At 59.1% G+C, this 15,700-nt stretch overlaps 1 protein-coding gene across 1 annotated transcript in view; it reads right to left on the reverse strand.

The window, feature by feature from the left end:
* LOC105304488 (janus kinase and microtubule-interacting protein 1-like) overlaps positions 1-15,700 on the reverse strand; it is a gene marked incomplete at its 3' end in the record, with an annotated part of 49,233 nt that overhangs the window by 14,174 nt on the left and 19,359 nt on the right. The window contains exons 2-3 of the mRNA XM_011378567.2: positions 5,926-6,189; positions 647-1,141 (exon numbers count right to left, since the gene is read on the reverse strand). Coding sequence (XP_011376869.1) covers positions 647-1,141; positions 5,926-6,054 — 624 coding nt within the window. The remainder of the gene's footprint in view (positions 1-646; positions 1,142-5,925; positions 6,190-15,700) is intronic.

Consider the following 15,700-nt stretch of genomic DNA (forward strand, 5'->3'; position numbering starts at 1 on the left):
CCAGGATCAGCAAACGCCCGCGGGGTGGGGGTGAGTGGCCGGCAGCTGACCAGCCTGGGAAGGGCTCTTTCCCCTTCCCTTGGATTGGAAGTGTTAGCTCTAGACCCGCAGGTTCCACAGCTCTCCAATCTTTAAAAGCCGGGCGGTCTGCAACGCATGCTTTTCCCGAATGGTCGGACAGGGTGGCTGGCCTGTCCCAACCTACCACGTCTTACCTGGAGATGTAACTGTGCACCTGCTTTATGAATCCGATAAATAAACGAGCGCCTAGTACTTCGCTATACTATCACAGTCCTTTCTTAAAAACAACCCCGTCCATTACCTAACCTCGTTTTACTGCTTCCCAGCAGTTCAGCGACCTACCAAGGATCACACACCTAGTGAGAAGAGACTTGCCACCCAAAGCCTCCTCGCCACACCTACAATGGCAGGGACTTTGCTGGAAGCCCTGTGCCCAGAACTATGCCTGGAGTGCAGTGGGTCCTCGAAACTCGGAGTGTCCTGCACGCATGCAGAGAAAAGGATGCACAAGCAGGGGAGGAAAGGGCGCATGCGCGCAAGGTGGGGGGAGGAAAGGGGCCGCGAGCCCGGGGGGTATGGAAAGACCGCATGCGCGCAAGCGGGCAGGGGTGCGAGCAGCACGTACCAGCCTGCGGATGTCGCGCTCACACTCGCGCTTGATGCGGTGCACCTCGTCCTGGTGCTCCTGGTAGGCCGCGCGCAGGTCGGCCGCCTTGGTCTTGTCGGCCTGCATGCAGTTGCTGAGCGCCTCCTCCGCCTGCTTGCGCGCCGCCTTCAGCTCCAGGATCTCCTGCTGCAGCCGGAGGCGCTCGCTGTCGAAGGTCTTGCGCGCCTCTTCACGCGCCTCGGCCAGCAGCGCCGTCTTGACCTTGTCGGCCGCGCCGTCGCGCAGCACGTTGAGCGTGGCCTGCAGCCGCTGCAGCTCGCCCTCCTTGATCTTGGCGGTGCGCGCCGCCTCCTGCTCGTGCTGCCGGATGAGCATCTCGCGCAGCGCCTGCAGCTCCTTGGTCTTCTCCTCGTGCAGCTTGGCCCTGAGCGCGGAGATGTAGGCCGTGTGCCGCCGCTGCTCCTGCTCGCGCTCCAGCTTCGCCTCCTGCAGCCGCTCCCGCAGTTTGCCCACCTGCAGCCGAAACGGCGGGTCTGGGTCAGGGTCAGGGTCAGGGTCAGGGCTGGGGACACCTCCCCACATACCCTTGTGCCTACCAGTCCGCGAGACCCTCCCCAGGTCCCCACACCCCAACTCCCCCTCCTGCCACCCCCGCAGTCCTGAGGCTCACCAGCCACACCCAGAACCCTGGCTACTATTTTCTTGAGACTCTCCCCAGAGCTGGTAAAACATCTCAAGATGTTGGAGAGGAAAAGCAAGACTTGGAAATTCCCTTCCAATTCAGAGGATTACAAGAAAGGGCCATGAATCAGTCGTAAAACACACCCAGCAGAAATCATCTCTCTCGCTAAAGCGAAACAAAATTTAAACTAGAAATACATTTGCAGCGCCCGGGCACTGGACTCTGGAGCTGGAGAAGATGGGGCAGGTGGAGGCAGAGAGGGGCGGAGGCAGAGGCGCCGTCACTTTGGAGCTGCTCCCTGCCTGTGCTGGGGGCTCCCAGTGCAGCCCCCACCTCTCGCGGCCCCAGGGGGGAGGGGACTCTTTTGCTGCAAGGCAGCCGAGCCTCAGAGATGTTTCGGTGACCTGCCTGGGGGAGGGGTTGCCAAAGGGCAAAGCCAGGCTTCACCCCCCACCAGAGCTGGTGTTCCGCAGATGCCAGGCTCCCAACGCCATCGAGCGCCGTCAGCAAACTACCGAAAACATTTTTCATAAAACGCATCCAGGGAATGTTTTCTTAATAGACCCCAAATGCTTTATTTGACATTTTCATTTCAAATATCACACAATACACACATTCCCGAGGAACCCTTTACAATCCATTTGTTTTCTAAATAATACAGTCTCTCAAGAACCAAAACACACGGCCCCTCATGGACGAGCTGGGGGATGGCAGCATCTTCCCCAGACCCCACTGTTCGCAGCAAGTCACGTGCCGAAATGCATGTCAGGGGAGGAGTTTTATAATGTCAGCAGGTGCTGAGGAGTCTACTTATAACAGACAGAAAGAAAAGAAGCAAATAAAGCCAGTCAGGCAAAGACAAGCCTGCTATCCATCGAATTGCATCGAACAGTCACAATCATGGAGATCAAACGAGGGACCGGTCCGACTCAGGCCCCCAGGGGTGGAATCAGTCTTTTCCCAACAGATCAAGTGCCCAGAAGCCAGAATTTTAGATCTCTAACATGACTTCTCGGTGAGGGACAAAATGCTTCTAGAATTCTCCTTTCTAGGAGGTAGTGCTGTCCTGACTTTCTGGGTTAACGCTGCAATGATCTGGAGTCAGGAGGAGGCGATTAAGTCACACCCCGTATCCACACTGACGAGTGCATCTCCCTTGGCCAGTTACTGAGCCTCGAGATGCTTTGTGTGACATGTCAATTTCACAGGCCATGGCACCAGGTCATTTGGCCAAACACCAGTCTAGATGCTGCTGTGCAGGTATTCCTTTCCCATACGATCAATGTTTAAATCATCAGACGTTGAGCAAAGCAGAACGCCCTCCGTAACGTGCACGGGCCTCGCCCAGCCAGGTGACGGTCTAGGGGAGAGACTGAGGCCCAGTGAGGAAGGCACCAGCCCCCAGATCCCCTCTGGACCCAAGGCTGCAGAGTGACTCAAGCCAGAGCTTCCAGCTGCCCGCCCTGCAGCTCCCAGGTTTGTCAGCCTCCATAATCGTGAGACGACTTCCTAAAAAGAGCCTCTCTGCCCCATGTAGATATGTGTGTGTATATTTACACACGTAAACTTGTTGGTTCTTTTCTCTCCGAAGAACCCTGACTATATAACCCGCCAGAGCTGCCTATCCATCTCCTGTGAAACAGGGACACCCACGGCTGCCCCTGTAAGGACCGCTGGGAGGAGGACAGCCAAAGTCAGAGTGGGCAAAGGGACACGTGGTCACAGGGAGAAAAGGAGGCAGAGGTGGGGGCAGGGTAAGCAAAGGGGTATGCCGAGGCCTGGCCCCTGGAGGGCAGGGCCAGGCCCAACTCCCGCCTGCAGCCAGATGAACCCCTGGCCCCACGCAAATGCAAACCAGTGTGGGCTGGCCGCTCAAGGATGGGTTAGTCACCAGCTGGTGAGTGCTGGGTCACTCTCTCTAACACCCCCCACTCCGACTGTGGGCCTCACCAGGTCAGGGACTCCCTGCACTGGCCTCGGAGCACCCCCCCCTAGCACTCAGGATGCTCACAGGGCTGCTGGACACTTGGGACGGGGTGGACACTGTCCCCTTTCTCGTCAGCTAGAAAAAGCCTTTAGAGCCGGCTCCAAACTGTGGAGCTTGCTCGGGTCCCTCGCTTCACTGCGTTGTTCCCTGAGTGTGCTGTCATACTGCTAGGGCCCTGAGCATCTGTGCGCCACCCTGTCTGAGGACAGGGGCTGTCCCTGAGTCCCATCCAAACAGCCCATCACCCAGCCAAGGCCCAGGGCACAGGCACCGGGGTCTTGCTGAATGAATGAACCAATGCCTTCTGTCATACTATAGAGTTCAACGGCGTCCCTTTGCTACATTAACTACACTTTAAACGCAACATCAACAACAGTTGCCAACCTTTAAATGCAAGCGTAAAGTTTATGTTTTCCGTACCAGCCAAGAAGCACATTGCTCAATTCTCTGAGAACAGAAATTCTCCCAGCAGTGACGATGGGAAAAGTCCTCCAGAAGGGCCACGAGGGTGACTGGATTGAGGAAACCTACGTGGAGGCAGCCTGGGGACGGGGAAGTACAGGCTGGGGTTCCCGTCGGCCTGGCTTCCAACGCAGTGTCTGTCACCTCTTTCAGCTGTGTTGGCCGCTGTCATGGGCTAAACTGTGCCCTCCCAAAATTCCCACGTGGAAGTCCTAACCCCAGGAGCTCAGCATGTGACGATATTTGGAAACAGAGTCTTCAAAGAGGGCATTAAGTTACACGAGGTCACACGGGGTGGACCCTGATCCACCGTGACTGGTGTCCTTATGGGAAGAGGAGACGAGGGCACAGACGCACACGGAGAGACGACCACGTGAGGACACGGGAAGAAGACGGCCACCCGCACGCCAAGGAGAGAGGCTCAGAGGAAACCAACCCTCCCAACACCTTGACCTCTGACTTCCGGCCTCCCCGGCTGTGACCAAACAAAATTCTGTCTTGTGAGCCACCCAGCCTGAGGCTCTTCACTATGGCGACCCCAGCAAGCGAGTACACCTGGGCAGCTCACTCCTCCCTGACCCTGGGTTCGCCCACCTATAAACTAGAAGAAACCACCTGACCTCACAGGTCACTGCAACGGTCAGGAGGCCTTCTGCGGCAGCTGGAGTGGCCTGCACAGCAGACACATAATAAGCATCAGCTGACCCCGAACTCTGTGTGACAGACAGAATCTAGATCCTGTGCGACTGTCTCATTCATTCCTTAAACAACTCAGGGAGGCAGAGGCATCAGAGGTCTCTGTTTAACTGAGGCAGGGGACGATTCCACGGCTAGTCCCAAGACCTCGAGGCAAGTTAGGTGGTGGAGGTGGGGCCAAGTCCTGGCAGAAGGACCTTGGCCGCGTGGCTTCCCCCGTAACCACAGCTGCCGTTGCTACTTCCTGCTCAGCCCTTGCAGGCCCCGCCCCATGGCTGTCAGCCCTGAGGGATGCCAGCAGGTGCATCCGTCCTGAGCTGCGCTGGTGTGCACGGGCTGGTGCCACCAGACACCGTGCTGGAAGAGCTTGGCTACACTAGCCCTGGAATCCTGGGTGTCCAGGGACAGAAGGGAGCACATCTGTCCCCAAGGTCCTCATGGACCCAGGTCAGGTACTCTGCCTCTGCTCTCCACAGAGCCATCCTGAGCTGGGGTCAGAGCTGGGGCCCAATCCCAGCCCCCTCCCCACTCGGGAGCTGGACCCCACCCCGCCCTCCAGCTGCTGCAAGAGTCCCCGCTCTCACCGAGATGGGGACACCCCTGCAACCCCCTAAGCACGCCTCCAGGTAATCTGGGTTGGGCCGGAGGACACCTTCGGGGCCCGGGGTACGGTCTCTCGTCCCCAACCAGGCCAGACCCTCGGCTTGGGCAAGCACACTCTCCATGCCCCTTGTCTTGTCACATGGGTGGTGGCTCCTCCCCAGGCTCACGGAGCCTGTCCCCCACCCCCACCCCAGCCGGCTCTGCCCTCAAACCGCCCGGGTCAGAACCCCAGCACCCAGCAGCACTGTGGCAGTGCCCGGGCGCCACACGCCAAAGGGCTTTCTATTGTTTCCATTATATTGGATCCTTACGAATTCCTCAAGTTGGGTGGTTACTAAGATGCCACGTTACAGATGAAAAAATGAAGGTTTGGAGACTTTATGTCACTCATCCGAGACCGTGAAGCCAGTCAGGGGCCAAGGTGAGGCTGAAGCCATGTCTGTGTGACCAAAGAGCCTGGCTCCTCCCATCACGACAGGCTGCTCTTCAATTAGACGTCCACAGAACGCCTGGCACCCAGCCGGGCGTACTGAACCCCTAGAGCTGGAGCCCACCCTAGGAAAGCAGAGCGGCCAGTCACAGAGCCAAGCCCTCCCTGCGCGCTCCCTCCCCACCTGCACCACGGCCCATCAGTCAAGGTGAGGGAAACTACCCCAGGCAGGGCGTTAGGAGGCTGGTCCAAGGTCAGAGTCAGATGCGGCGGGCGGGACACACACCCAGGTGGTGTCTGTACCACCGCTGGTGTTGGAATCACTTTAGGAGTAGCAAGCTGAGGCCTAGAGGGGACGCCCCGTCCTCGCCCCCCACCGTGCTGCCCGCAGGGGGCCCCGGCCCAGCCCTGGCTCGCGGGGGGCCGCCCTCGTCCACCTTGCTCTTTTCCTGCTGGAACTCGATCTGAATGCTGGTCAGCTTGGCCCGCAGCTCCTCGTTAGCCACCTGCACGGCGTCCACCTCCATGTCGGGCTTCTCGCCCTTGCTCCGGCCTTTCTTAGACATGCTTCCTCTCAGCAGAGGTGCCGAGAATCTGCGTTCACGCCCGCCAGCCGGCAGGCACCGCTCCCAGCTCCGCCGAGCTAACCAGTCGCTCAGGGCTCAGCTCGGCCCCCGCGTGAACCACCATCACTTGGGGTCCTGGGGGAAAGGAAGGCCAGGTTAGCGGAGAGACATACAGGGAGGAACAGGCAGTACGTGGGGCCAGTGTCCCCCTGGCCCGGGGCGGTCACATGCAATGGCAGCAGCGTGTGCTGGGGCCTCCTGGCTGGGCCGGGTACTTGTTCACGGTGCGGCTGGCCCGCCATTCACACCCTGGCCTAGCGCGTGTCAAACTGGAGCTGCATCAGAAACACCTGGAAGCTTGTGAAGGTGAAGAGTCCTGGGCCCACCCCCCGAGGATCTGATCTGCATGTCTCACAAGCTCCCAGGGGACCTACCTGGAGCAGCTCCATCTCTTCCCGTCCTGCCCTCGTCAACCAGAGACTGAAACCCAGGGTCCTTATGACTAGATCGAGCTTTAAACCCCAGCTCTAGAGAACATCTCTCTATATACACTCCCCTCAGACACCCAGCCTTCCCCCCGGCGAATCAGCAACCCCCAGGCAGCACGGGACAGCGGCCTGGCCCTGACCGATGATCACACTGCCCGGACCTCTGGCGGGCTACAGATGACATCCTGACACACGTTATGTGTCAGCTCCTGAGTCCCGAGGTGAAACGAGCCCCCAGGTACACTCCCATGGACCAGAAGGAGGGACGCTGGAAGACCTCGGAACTGTCCTCGAGACCTGAAGGAACGATTCGCTACCTTCCCCTCCCCTCCGACCAAGCAGCTCCCAACGGGACCCCAAGCCCCTGACCCACGGCACCTTGTGGTTGTGCCCTGTGGAGTCTGCAGCGTGCTGGCCAGCGCGGAATCCAGGCTTCTGAGCACCAGCTTCCCGCTCGGCCAGGTGGTGCTGTCCATCTACCCTGCCACGCTCAGAGTTCAGAGTCTGGGTCTGCCAGCGCCGGGTGGCTGAGCTCTGTCTGACGACAAGACCACCCCACCCGAGCACCCAGAGACTGCGGTCTGTGAACACCGCTGAGCCCCGGTCACCTGGGGTGCCTGTTCCCAAAGGCAGGTCCCTGGAGGGGTACAGAGCTCGATGCCCGAGGGATATGGTGGGCCCAGGGAACCTGGATGTCCCCTCTGCACACCCAGGGGACTCTAGAGCAGGGTCCGAGGACATCACTCTGAAAAACGAACTTTTAGACTTTGCAGAGGCTGGCGGTTCCCTCCCCCGCCCCGTAGACTGGCAGAGCGCGGCTTACCCCAAGCCGCTGGCCCTGGGCCCAGCGGAGGCACCTAAGCCAGCCCGGGAGAGCAGTGAAAGGCCCTGGGGGAGGTGACAGCCTAGCACCACACCCCGTGGTCCCGCCAGGCTCCTGTCCCTGCCTGGCCAGGCCCGAGCTGGACGCCCGATCAACGGGGGTGCCCCGATGAGCCAACGGCCCCTCCAGCACTCGCCTACCCTGGGAGACCCCCAGGCCTTCGATTTGTTGACGCTGACCTCAGAGCCCACAGGGTGACACCGCCAAAACCCTCACGGTGAGGCCCGGAGTACCAGCTGGCACCACCACATGCCAGATGCTACGCCCGTCGCTGCTTGCCCATCAGCACAGCCGCCCTCCGAGGTGCCCGGTGTCACAGGCGAGCGAGCTGAGGTGCACAGAGGCCGAGGGCGGACGGGGGTCACACAGCCGGAACGAGGACACGGGGTTAACCTGGTCACGGTCCACAGCAGGAAGTGGTGAGCCGGGGCCGGACCCACACTCCTGGCTCTGAGCACCAGAGCAGCGTGACCCCACGCCACGCCGCCCCCGTCAGCCCTTCCGGGTCCCCTCCCCCGCCCTGCCTGGCGCTGTCTCCCACATCACAAACTGCACAATGACTGACTTCGTGTCCGTGTCCCCTACACCGGGGTGAGAGTTGCAAGTCAGCAGGGCCTGGCTCCGGTTCGTCCCTGGCTGTGTCCCCTGTGCCTAGCATGGGGCCCGGCGTGCAGGGGGCACGCCCTGAACGGTCGCTGACGCAGTGAACAAATGACGGGGAGAAGCGGTCATGTGCCGAGCCCCATGACGGCAGCTGGGGGGCCTATGACCCCCGCAGCGCCCGGGGAGGCAAGTACAGTCGCTAGGTCCATCTCAGAGACGTGGAGACTGAGGCACAGAGAGGCCGAGTCCGCTACCTGCGGCCGCACAGCTGGTAAGGGTGGTACTGGGACCGGCTCGCCTTGGGGGAGGCCGCAGAGCGAGGACACTGCAGGGGGGAGGAGGGCCAGCCTCTGGGGGTCGCGAAGACGTGAAAGCCAGCAAGGAGGACTCTGAGCGAGCAGCCGCAGACAGGACAACCGGAGAGCCTAGGAGCAGGTGCTCGTGCAGTCAGGAGGGAGCGCCCAGAGGTCGAGGTGAGGACGAGGAGCCGGCCCTAGGGTTCAGGAGCGTGGGATCAGTGGCCTCAGCCGGAGCTGCTCTGTAGGGTGGGAGCTGAGAGCCAGGTGGGACAGACCGGGGAGGAGGGGACATGAAGCCGGGCAGGGGGTTCTCGTCAGTGCCAGCGTGTCCAGCAGCTAGAGACAGACACTCAGTGGCCATGAGCTGAAGTCAATGATCACCTGCCAGCCCTGGGGACACGGGGATATCGTCCAATCTAGAAACTGGGGAAGACAGAGCGGAGGCCAGCTGTGCCCACCTGGGACAGCAGAGGGCGGTGTTTCTCGGGGCGCCCTGCCGAGGGATGGAGGGATGGGGGTGAATGCACACCCGCCGACGGAACCCAGAGGGAACATCTGTCTCTGTCTCCACGTGAGCGTGAACTCCACTGGCCCTGGTCTGACTTACTAGAGCCCAGTCCGTCATTCCTCCCTGCTCACAACCACAGCAGTTCTCAGAAATCTGCCCAGCCTCCGCGGAGCTGCTGCCCCGGCCCCGTGACCCGACAGCCAGAAGCGGGGCGTTTTCTCCCCTTACGCCACCCACTCCCAGGAACGCACTGCAAGGACCTACCCAGGGCTGCGGTCCCTGGACAGACTCGTGGATGCCCCTCCCATCAACACGACGCTCGGCCAGAGGGGACAGTCTCCGTGACATCAGTCGTGGCAGCGAGTGCCACACGGAGCAAGGTGCATGTCAGCAGAGCGAGACAGCGGAGCCCAAGGACGAGTGTAGCTGGCGATCTCGACTTCCCGAAATACACGTCTGTTCGTTTTGCGACTCGGTCACAACAATTTTTCGAGCACCTGCCGGGCGCCAGGCCCCGCACCCCGGGAACACAGTGCTGAGCTGAGGGCCGGAGAGCCGCACCCCCCAAACAGTGGCGGTGACTCCCTCGGCGGTGCCACTATGGTTGACATTTCTTTTCCTCTTTATACTCTTCTGGGTAAGTGGAATTTTCTATTTCTATTACTGCTTTTTACAGGAAAAGAGAAAAAAAACAAAAACAGAAACGAAGCCAGCCCCGGACGGAGTTTGCGCAGGATGCCGAGGATGCGGGGCGGCTGGGGAGGGCTCCTGCCCCTGCAGAACGCGGTGACGACAGCCCCACGGACGCGCCGCGCCACGGTCACGGCGCAGTTCAAAGAGCGCTCTGGCCGCGGAAGCGGGGAGTCCACTGAGGACATGGAGCTGGGACGCGGGGACGGCCAGAGACGGGGCGCGGGGGGGTTGGGGTGTGCTGGCGGCTGAGCCCATGGGAAGCGGACATCTGCCGACGCCTGAACTGTATGCCGGGTCGCGTGAGCCCAGGTCACTCCCAAGCTGACACAGCTCCGACCAGCACCAGCAACACACTGGGCACCAGGGCCTGGTCTGGTCACCACAAAATCCCTTACCCTCAATGAAGACAAAGCTTCTCTGCGCCGAGGTTCTAGAGGCAAGCGGAAGGGTTAGAGCCCTGGAGCCCGTAGGCCGAGGAAGGCTCGGGCCAGAGCTGTGATTGGGCAGCAGACCTCACGGGTCGGCTTTTGGCCGACAATGACTGTCGTGGGCTGAATGGTGTCCCCAAAAAGATGCGGTCACAGGCTATTCCTCAGAACCCGTGAATCTCCCCTTCTATGGAAAAAGGGTCTGTGCGGATGTAATTCAGTTACAGATCTCAAGCTCGGATCGTCCTGCGTTGGAGTGGGCCCTAAATATAATGGCAAATGTCCTTACAGGAGACACACGGAAGGGCAGCCATGCAGACGGGAAGCCCCGTGACGAGAGACGAGACGGGCGACGTGGCCGCAGCCAAAGCAGCCAAGGAAACCGACAACCTCGGGGGCTGGCAGAGGCGGGAAGGCCCCTCCCCAGAGCCGCAGAGGGGCCAGGCCCCGCCAGCACCTTGACTTTGGACCTCTGGCCTCCAGAACCGTGGGGAGTCAGTCTCTGTTGTTTCTACCCGCCAGCGTGCGGGGGTTCTCTGTGGCAGCCACAGGAAAACACAGGGAAAGTGCTCCCAGGGCACACTCGGCGCTGGGTGTGACGACTCCAATAACCAGCTCTGGGCGCCGGGCCTGGCCTCGGTATCGGTGGTGAGCAGCAGCACCCCCCACCCCCCGAAGGGGCGGCCGCGCCTCCTTCACAGCCCCGCTTCCACGACCCAGGAGGCGAGCGAGGCAGGAAGGGTCCTTAGCCTCCCATCTACAGATCCGAACACCGTGTGAGTCCTCGGGGATGACTGGTTATTAGGTGGGAGGGTTTCCAGCTCGGGCCCCAGCGCCCACCCCCGCAGCCTGATATTTTGATAACAGGATTCACAAAATGCCGGTACGAAAGTAAAATCGGCTCCAAGACAATTAAAATCCAAATACCTTCCGATGCGCAGAAATTCCAGCCCGTGGCTCAAGGGCCTTCTTCACAACACTTCCCGCTCATTTCACCGAAAATCACGTGGAGACCCCAAGAGGCCCCTTAACGAAGTTATGGAGGTTCATGTGTAGCGACAAATCCTTTCTGTGAGCAGAAAACAGTTTATCCTAGAGAATGTAGCCCCCACCCCATTTTATTAACAGACACTGTATTTAAGTGCCCCTTAAATACCTCTCTCCCCCCGCGTAAGTACGTGCCTTTGGTTTAAATATCAAACTCCACGTAGATCGTGCTGCCTACGAAGCCCAGCCTCAGTAACAGGCTTCTTGGGCTTTATCCTAATAACTCCCACGAGGAAAAAGTCAGATGCCTGCAGATGGGGTGTGCAGCGTTATTTAAATTGTGGCTAGAGATAAAAAACTGGAAATGGCCTTAGGAGCCCAGAGTCCGGGGGAGGCCGAATAAAGGAGGGTGCACCCACCAACCGGGGTGCGGCCTGGGAAGGACCTGGAAGCACGTGGAGACATGAGCAGCATGCGAGCCCACTGGCCTTCGGCAGAGCCCGGGAGAGAGGCAAACAGTGTTCTTCATCGGCCTCTAAGTTTCATTTTACATCCCGTGATCACCGTACTGCTGTTTGTGCGATCAGTAAATAATGACAGAGATGGTGCTGGATTCTTTTTAGAGCATGAGCTGAAATGCCCAAGTGAGGCTCAGCCCCCAGGCCAGCCCTGGCCCCTTCCATTCAACCTTTGTGGCCCATGTCCCTGTGAAACTGGGCTGTAAGAGAACCCACTTCACAGTCGTTGGAGGAGTAATTGACGCAACATTAGTGAGGTTCTTGGCACGGTTTCTGGCACATAGCAATGCTCAAAAACGTCAGCTTCATCTTCCTCCCCATCATCGTCCCCTCCCAGCTGGCACGCTCGGCCCGACGTGCTAATAATGTGCAGAGCTTGGCCCAGGATTTTTCCAACGATTCCATCGAAAGGTGGCTACATGAGGGGACAGGGGAACACCAGCCTATGTCCCCGAGTTTGGCCCCAGAACATAACTGTTTGGGGACCAATGCTCTCTTCTCTTCGACATCCCGCATCTTCCAAAGAACCGTGCCAGGCGTTAGGGAGCGAATGCGAGAAAGACCCGAAGGGCCACCACGGGGGCTTCCTGACACCGTAAACCTGCACCAGCAGACCACGCGAGGGCCATGCTCTGGAGGCAGAGGCAGCCGTGGCAAACCCATGGCGTGCCCCATGGGCCCGAGAGGGACTGTGTAGGAAGGACGAGGTGACACACAGCACGTAACCTCTCTCCAGGGGCCACTCAGTTCCGGCTGATACTCAAGAACAAGATTTAGATGTCCTTAGACGTCCTTGATTAGATTTAGCAGAAATTGGTTTTTATGTGAAATCTCCCAATTTTGTGTGTTACACACTCATTCAAAAAAATAGTTTTAAATATTGTGCAGCTCAAGCAAAACACATCTGTGCACCAGATTTGGCCTGTGGCTACCACCTGGCAAACTCTGGCGTTTGCCATGTAGCAAGTGGAAACAAGCCACTTACACAATAGTTGACACAGGTGTGACACAGTTGAGTCTAAGTGAAGGCGTTTGAAATAGCCAAGAATATTTACCAATACAGAGCGGATGTCCTCGAGCGGGTAAGGATGCTTGGGGTGGATGTTTTCATGTTGTTTGGGTCTGATTTTTATCTAGACATCCTTTCTAAAGTATCTACAAAGACTCTGTGTGGTATATATTTAGCATAAAAAAATTTTTTTCATTATTTTTAAAAAACTGGCAAAAATCAAGGAGTGGCAGAGCTCTCATGAAGCCAGATCACACGATGTGATATAAACGGGGTCTGAACAGAGCAGCGGCCACCCTGACCTCAGGTTTCCCACGAGCAGGTCACGGCAGTGACCTCGCGGGCACCCTGGTAAACCCCATCTTACGGACGGAAAACTGAGGCCCAAAGACAGTAAGTGGCCCGGTTAGGAAGGAGCCAGGCGGACGTGGAGCCAAACGCCGGGTCACTCGCTCTGACCCGGGTGAGGAATCTGAGTTCTCTGGGCCTCAGTGTCCCTATCTGTGAAATGGGCGTCTTTCCCGGCCATGCCGCTTCTAGCCAGTAGCTGCTCTGCCTGTGGAGACGGGACAGGTACCAGTCTTTCTGAAGGCATGGACACGAGGCGCCCTGCCTCCCGGGGCCGGGCAGCGAGGCGCATGTGGCAGACGGGGCTCAGGAGGACAAAGACGGGGGAGGGCAGCGATGGGAACCTTTACTGACACCACGGCTAAATCCGGAGCCTGGGAATCTGCCCCCACAAAGGGAGTCCCAGCTGCTGGTGGATGTGCTTCTTCCAGGAGAGAGAAAGGACAATGAACGCATTGTCTGCCGGATGGAACCCCAGCTCCGGGGTGCACACGCGGGGCCACACGCCGCTCCGCCCGTCATTCCCCTTGCTGCCCGGCCCCCACAGGCAGTGCCTGCGGCCACATTCCCGCCGGAGTCCTTCCTGGGCCCTCACCCCTGCCACCTGCAGCCTGGCCGTCTGCCTCCACTTCCTCTGAGACCCAGCGTCAGCCCTCTGATGCTCGCCCCTCTCCACTCGGCCCCCACCAGCTCCCGCGTCCCGCCAGGGTGGGCTCTGCCTCCGCGTGTCCCTCTGCCAGAGGGCCAGGGCGAAGTCCCCTCCCCCGGAAGCTTCCACGGTCTGCTCCAGGGAACCCGCAGCTGCGTGCTTCCCTCTGATGCGGCCACACTGGCTGGCATCGCCTACTGACTTGTTCTGCCCAATCATTCTTCATTCTGTCCAGTCATTCATTCATTCATCAGGTGTTTAATGAGCCTCTACTCTGCTGGACACTGTTCTCAGCACTGGGACCACCAAACAGAAAGCCCTTCCCACCCAGAGCCTCCTTCTCTGCACATCCGTCCATACGGGCAAGGACTGGACTGGCCGGCTCTGTGCTCCCGGACTGACCACAGCACCCGGCGCTGAGCACATTCTCAGACAAGAGCGAATGACAGAAAGAAAACCAGGCACGATTTCCACGGCGGCGCAGCTCTCTGGAGCCACTGTGGCTGGGGACAAGTGCAGTGTGAGCTGAGTGCCAGCTAGAACGCAACGGTTCGACGGCCAGGGGGCCTTGTCCCCAGACCAAGAGCAGAGCAGCCACGCTTCCGGGGACAGGCTGCATCTGGCTGATTTACGCACAGCCCGGGCGCCGGGGGACGCCCAGCAGACGCCCCCAGCACAGAGGGGCAGTGCCATTTTGCATTTGTTTCTTCCGAAGCAAATGAGGATTTCAGGCTTTAGTTTCTGGACACCAGGAAATGCACGTGAACGTGTGAGCAAAGGCTTCGCAGGGTACAGGGGTCCCGGAGCCTCCCTCACCCCTGGCTCCCCGCAAGTGTTGAGGCTTGGGAGCAGCACGTGGCATCCAACCATGACAGGCTCCCGGGTGCCACACTTGCCACTGACGGGCACAGGGCCAGCCTACAGAGGCGAAGACCCAACCAAGCGGGCTGCTTTGTCAGATCTTTTCTTTATAAGTCATATTTTTTAATGACAAAAGGAAAATCAAGCTAGTTGAGAAAATATTTGAAGGGTTCAAAAAAGGCAAAATTAATTTCCAATCCCAGCCCCACACACGGCACCTTCATAGCCTTTCTTCCCGGAAGAATGACCAGCAGTGGGTGGGCCCTTTGCCCAGGCTCAGCTCTCTGCAGACCGTGACACCCAACCCCCAGGCTTACATTCGAGGAACAACTCTCACACATCAGTTCCGGTGAGATCAAGTGACGTGGCCCAAGGCCACCCAGGTAAGAAGTACCGAGTCCAGGATCTGAAACCAGGTCTGACTCTAAGTCACAGTTTGCTCTGCCCGTGCTCAAGATAGAAAGAATGTCCAGTTCGGCTCTCTTCCAAAGATTTAAAACCACGGAGCAAAAAAAATTTATATAAATTAAAATTCAAAATTTATATCCGCTCACAAAGTCTAAATTATACCAAGTTCTCATTCTACCTTCGGGGTCTTTTTCTCCTGCCCAGGCTGTAACCCCCGCACCTGTCACCTCCCCAGCAGCGCACAGCAGGCCCGCCCTTGCCACCAAGCTGGAGAGGACCAGGTCAAACCCTTCTTATCCAGGCTCGAAAGCGTCTCAGAATCTCAGTGGCAACGCCGGATGCCACTCCCGCTCCTTCCAGTCCCCCGCCTGCCAGAAACACAGCCCCTCTTCTCAAGTCTCCCCTGGCCCGCACCCCAAATCCTCCAACACCAATGCCACAAGTTTGTGAAGCACCTACTGTGTGCCGAGCTCTGGGGACCAAAGGTCATGAGAGAGATGTGTCCCCCAGCCCTGCAGCACAGAACATCCCACCACGGCGGAGAGAGATGAGCAGCTGCCGAGGGCAGGCGCAGGCCACCTGCTTCGTGTAGGTGAGCTCACGACCTCGGCAATTCTTTGAAAGATGCTGTTACACTCCCCGTCCTGCCTCATTTTAGGGAGCGGGAAACTGTGACCGAGAGAAATTAAGTGACCTGCCCAGGTGCAGGGACTAGAAAGTGCAGCCGCCCACCCGAGTTCTGTCTACCTGTGCCTTGGCTCCTGTGCTGTGACCCTCGAGGGCAGTGTGTGCTCATCCAGCTGTGCGTCCCCGAGCCCCCCGCACGGGGCCTGACGCTGCAGGGACTCAGCCCTGCTGAACGGAGGGGCTTCTGCACCCGGGAACAGACCCGCACTTTCGCTCCCGGGTCGGAGGCCGCGTCCTCTGGCCCGCAACAGGTCCCCACGTTGATGCGCAGCCCACG

This window comes from Pteropus vampyrus, unplaced genomic scaffold (assembly GCF_000151845.1).
Source record: "Pteropus vampyrus isolate Shadow unplaced genomic scaffold, Pvam_2.0 Scaffold346, whole genome shotgun sequence".
Taxonomy (NCBI): domain Eukaryota; kingdom Metazoa; phylum Chordata; class Mammalia; order Chiroptera; family Pteropodidae; genus Pteropus; species Pteropus vampyrus.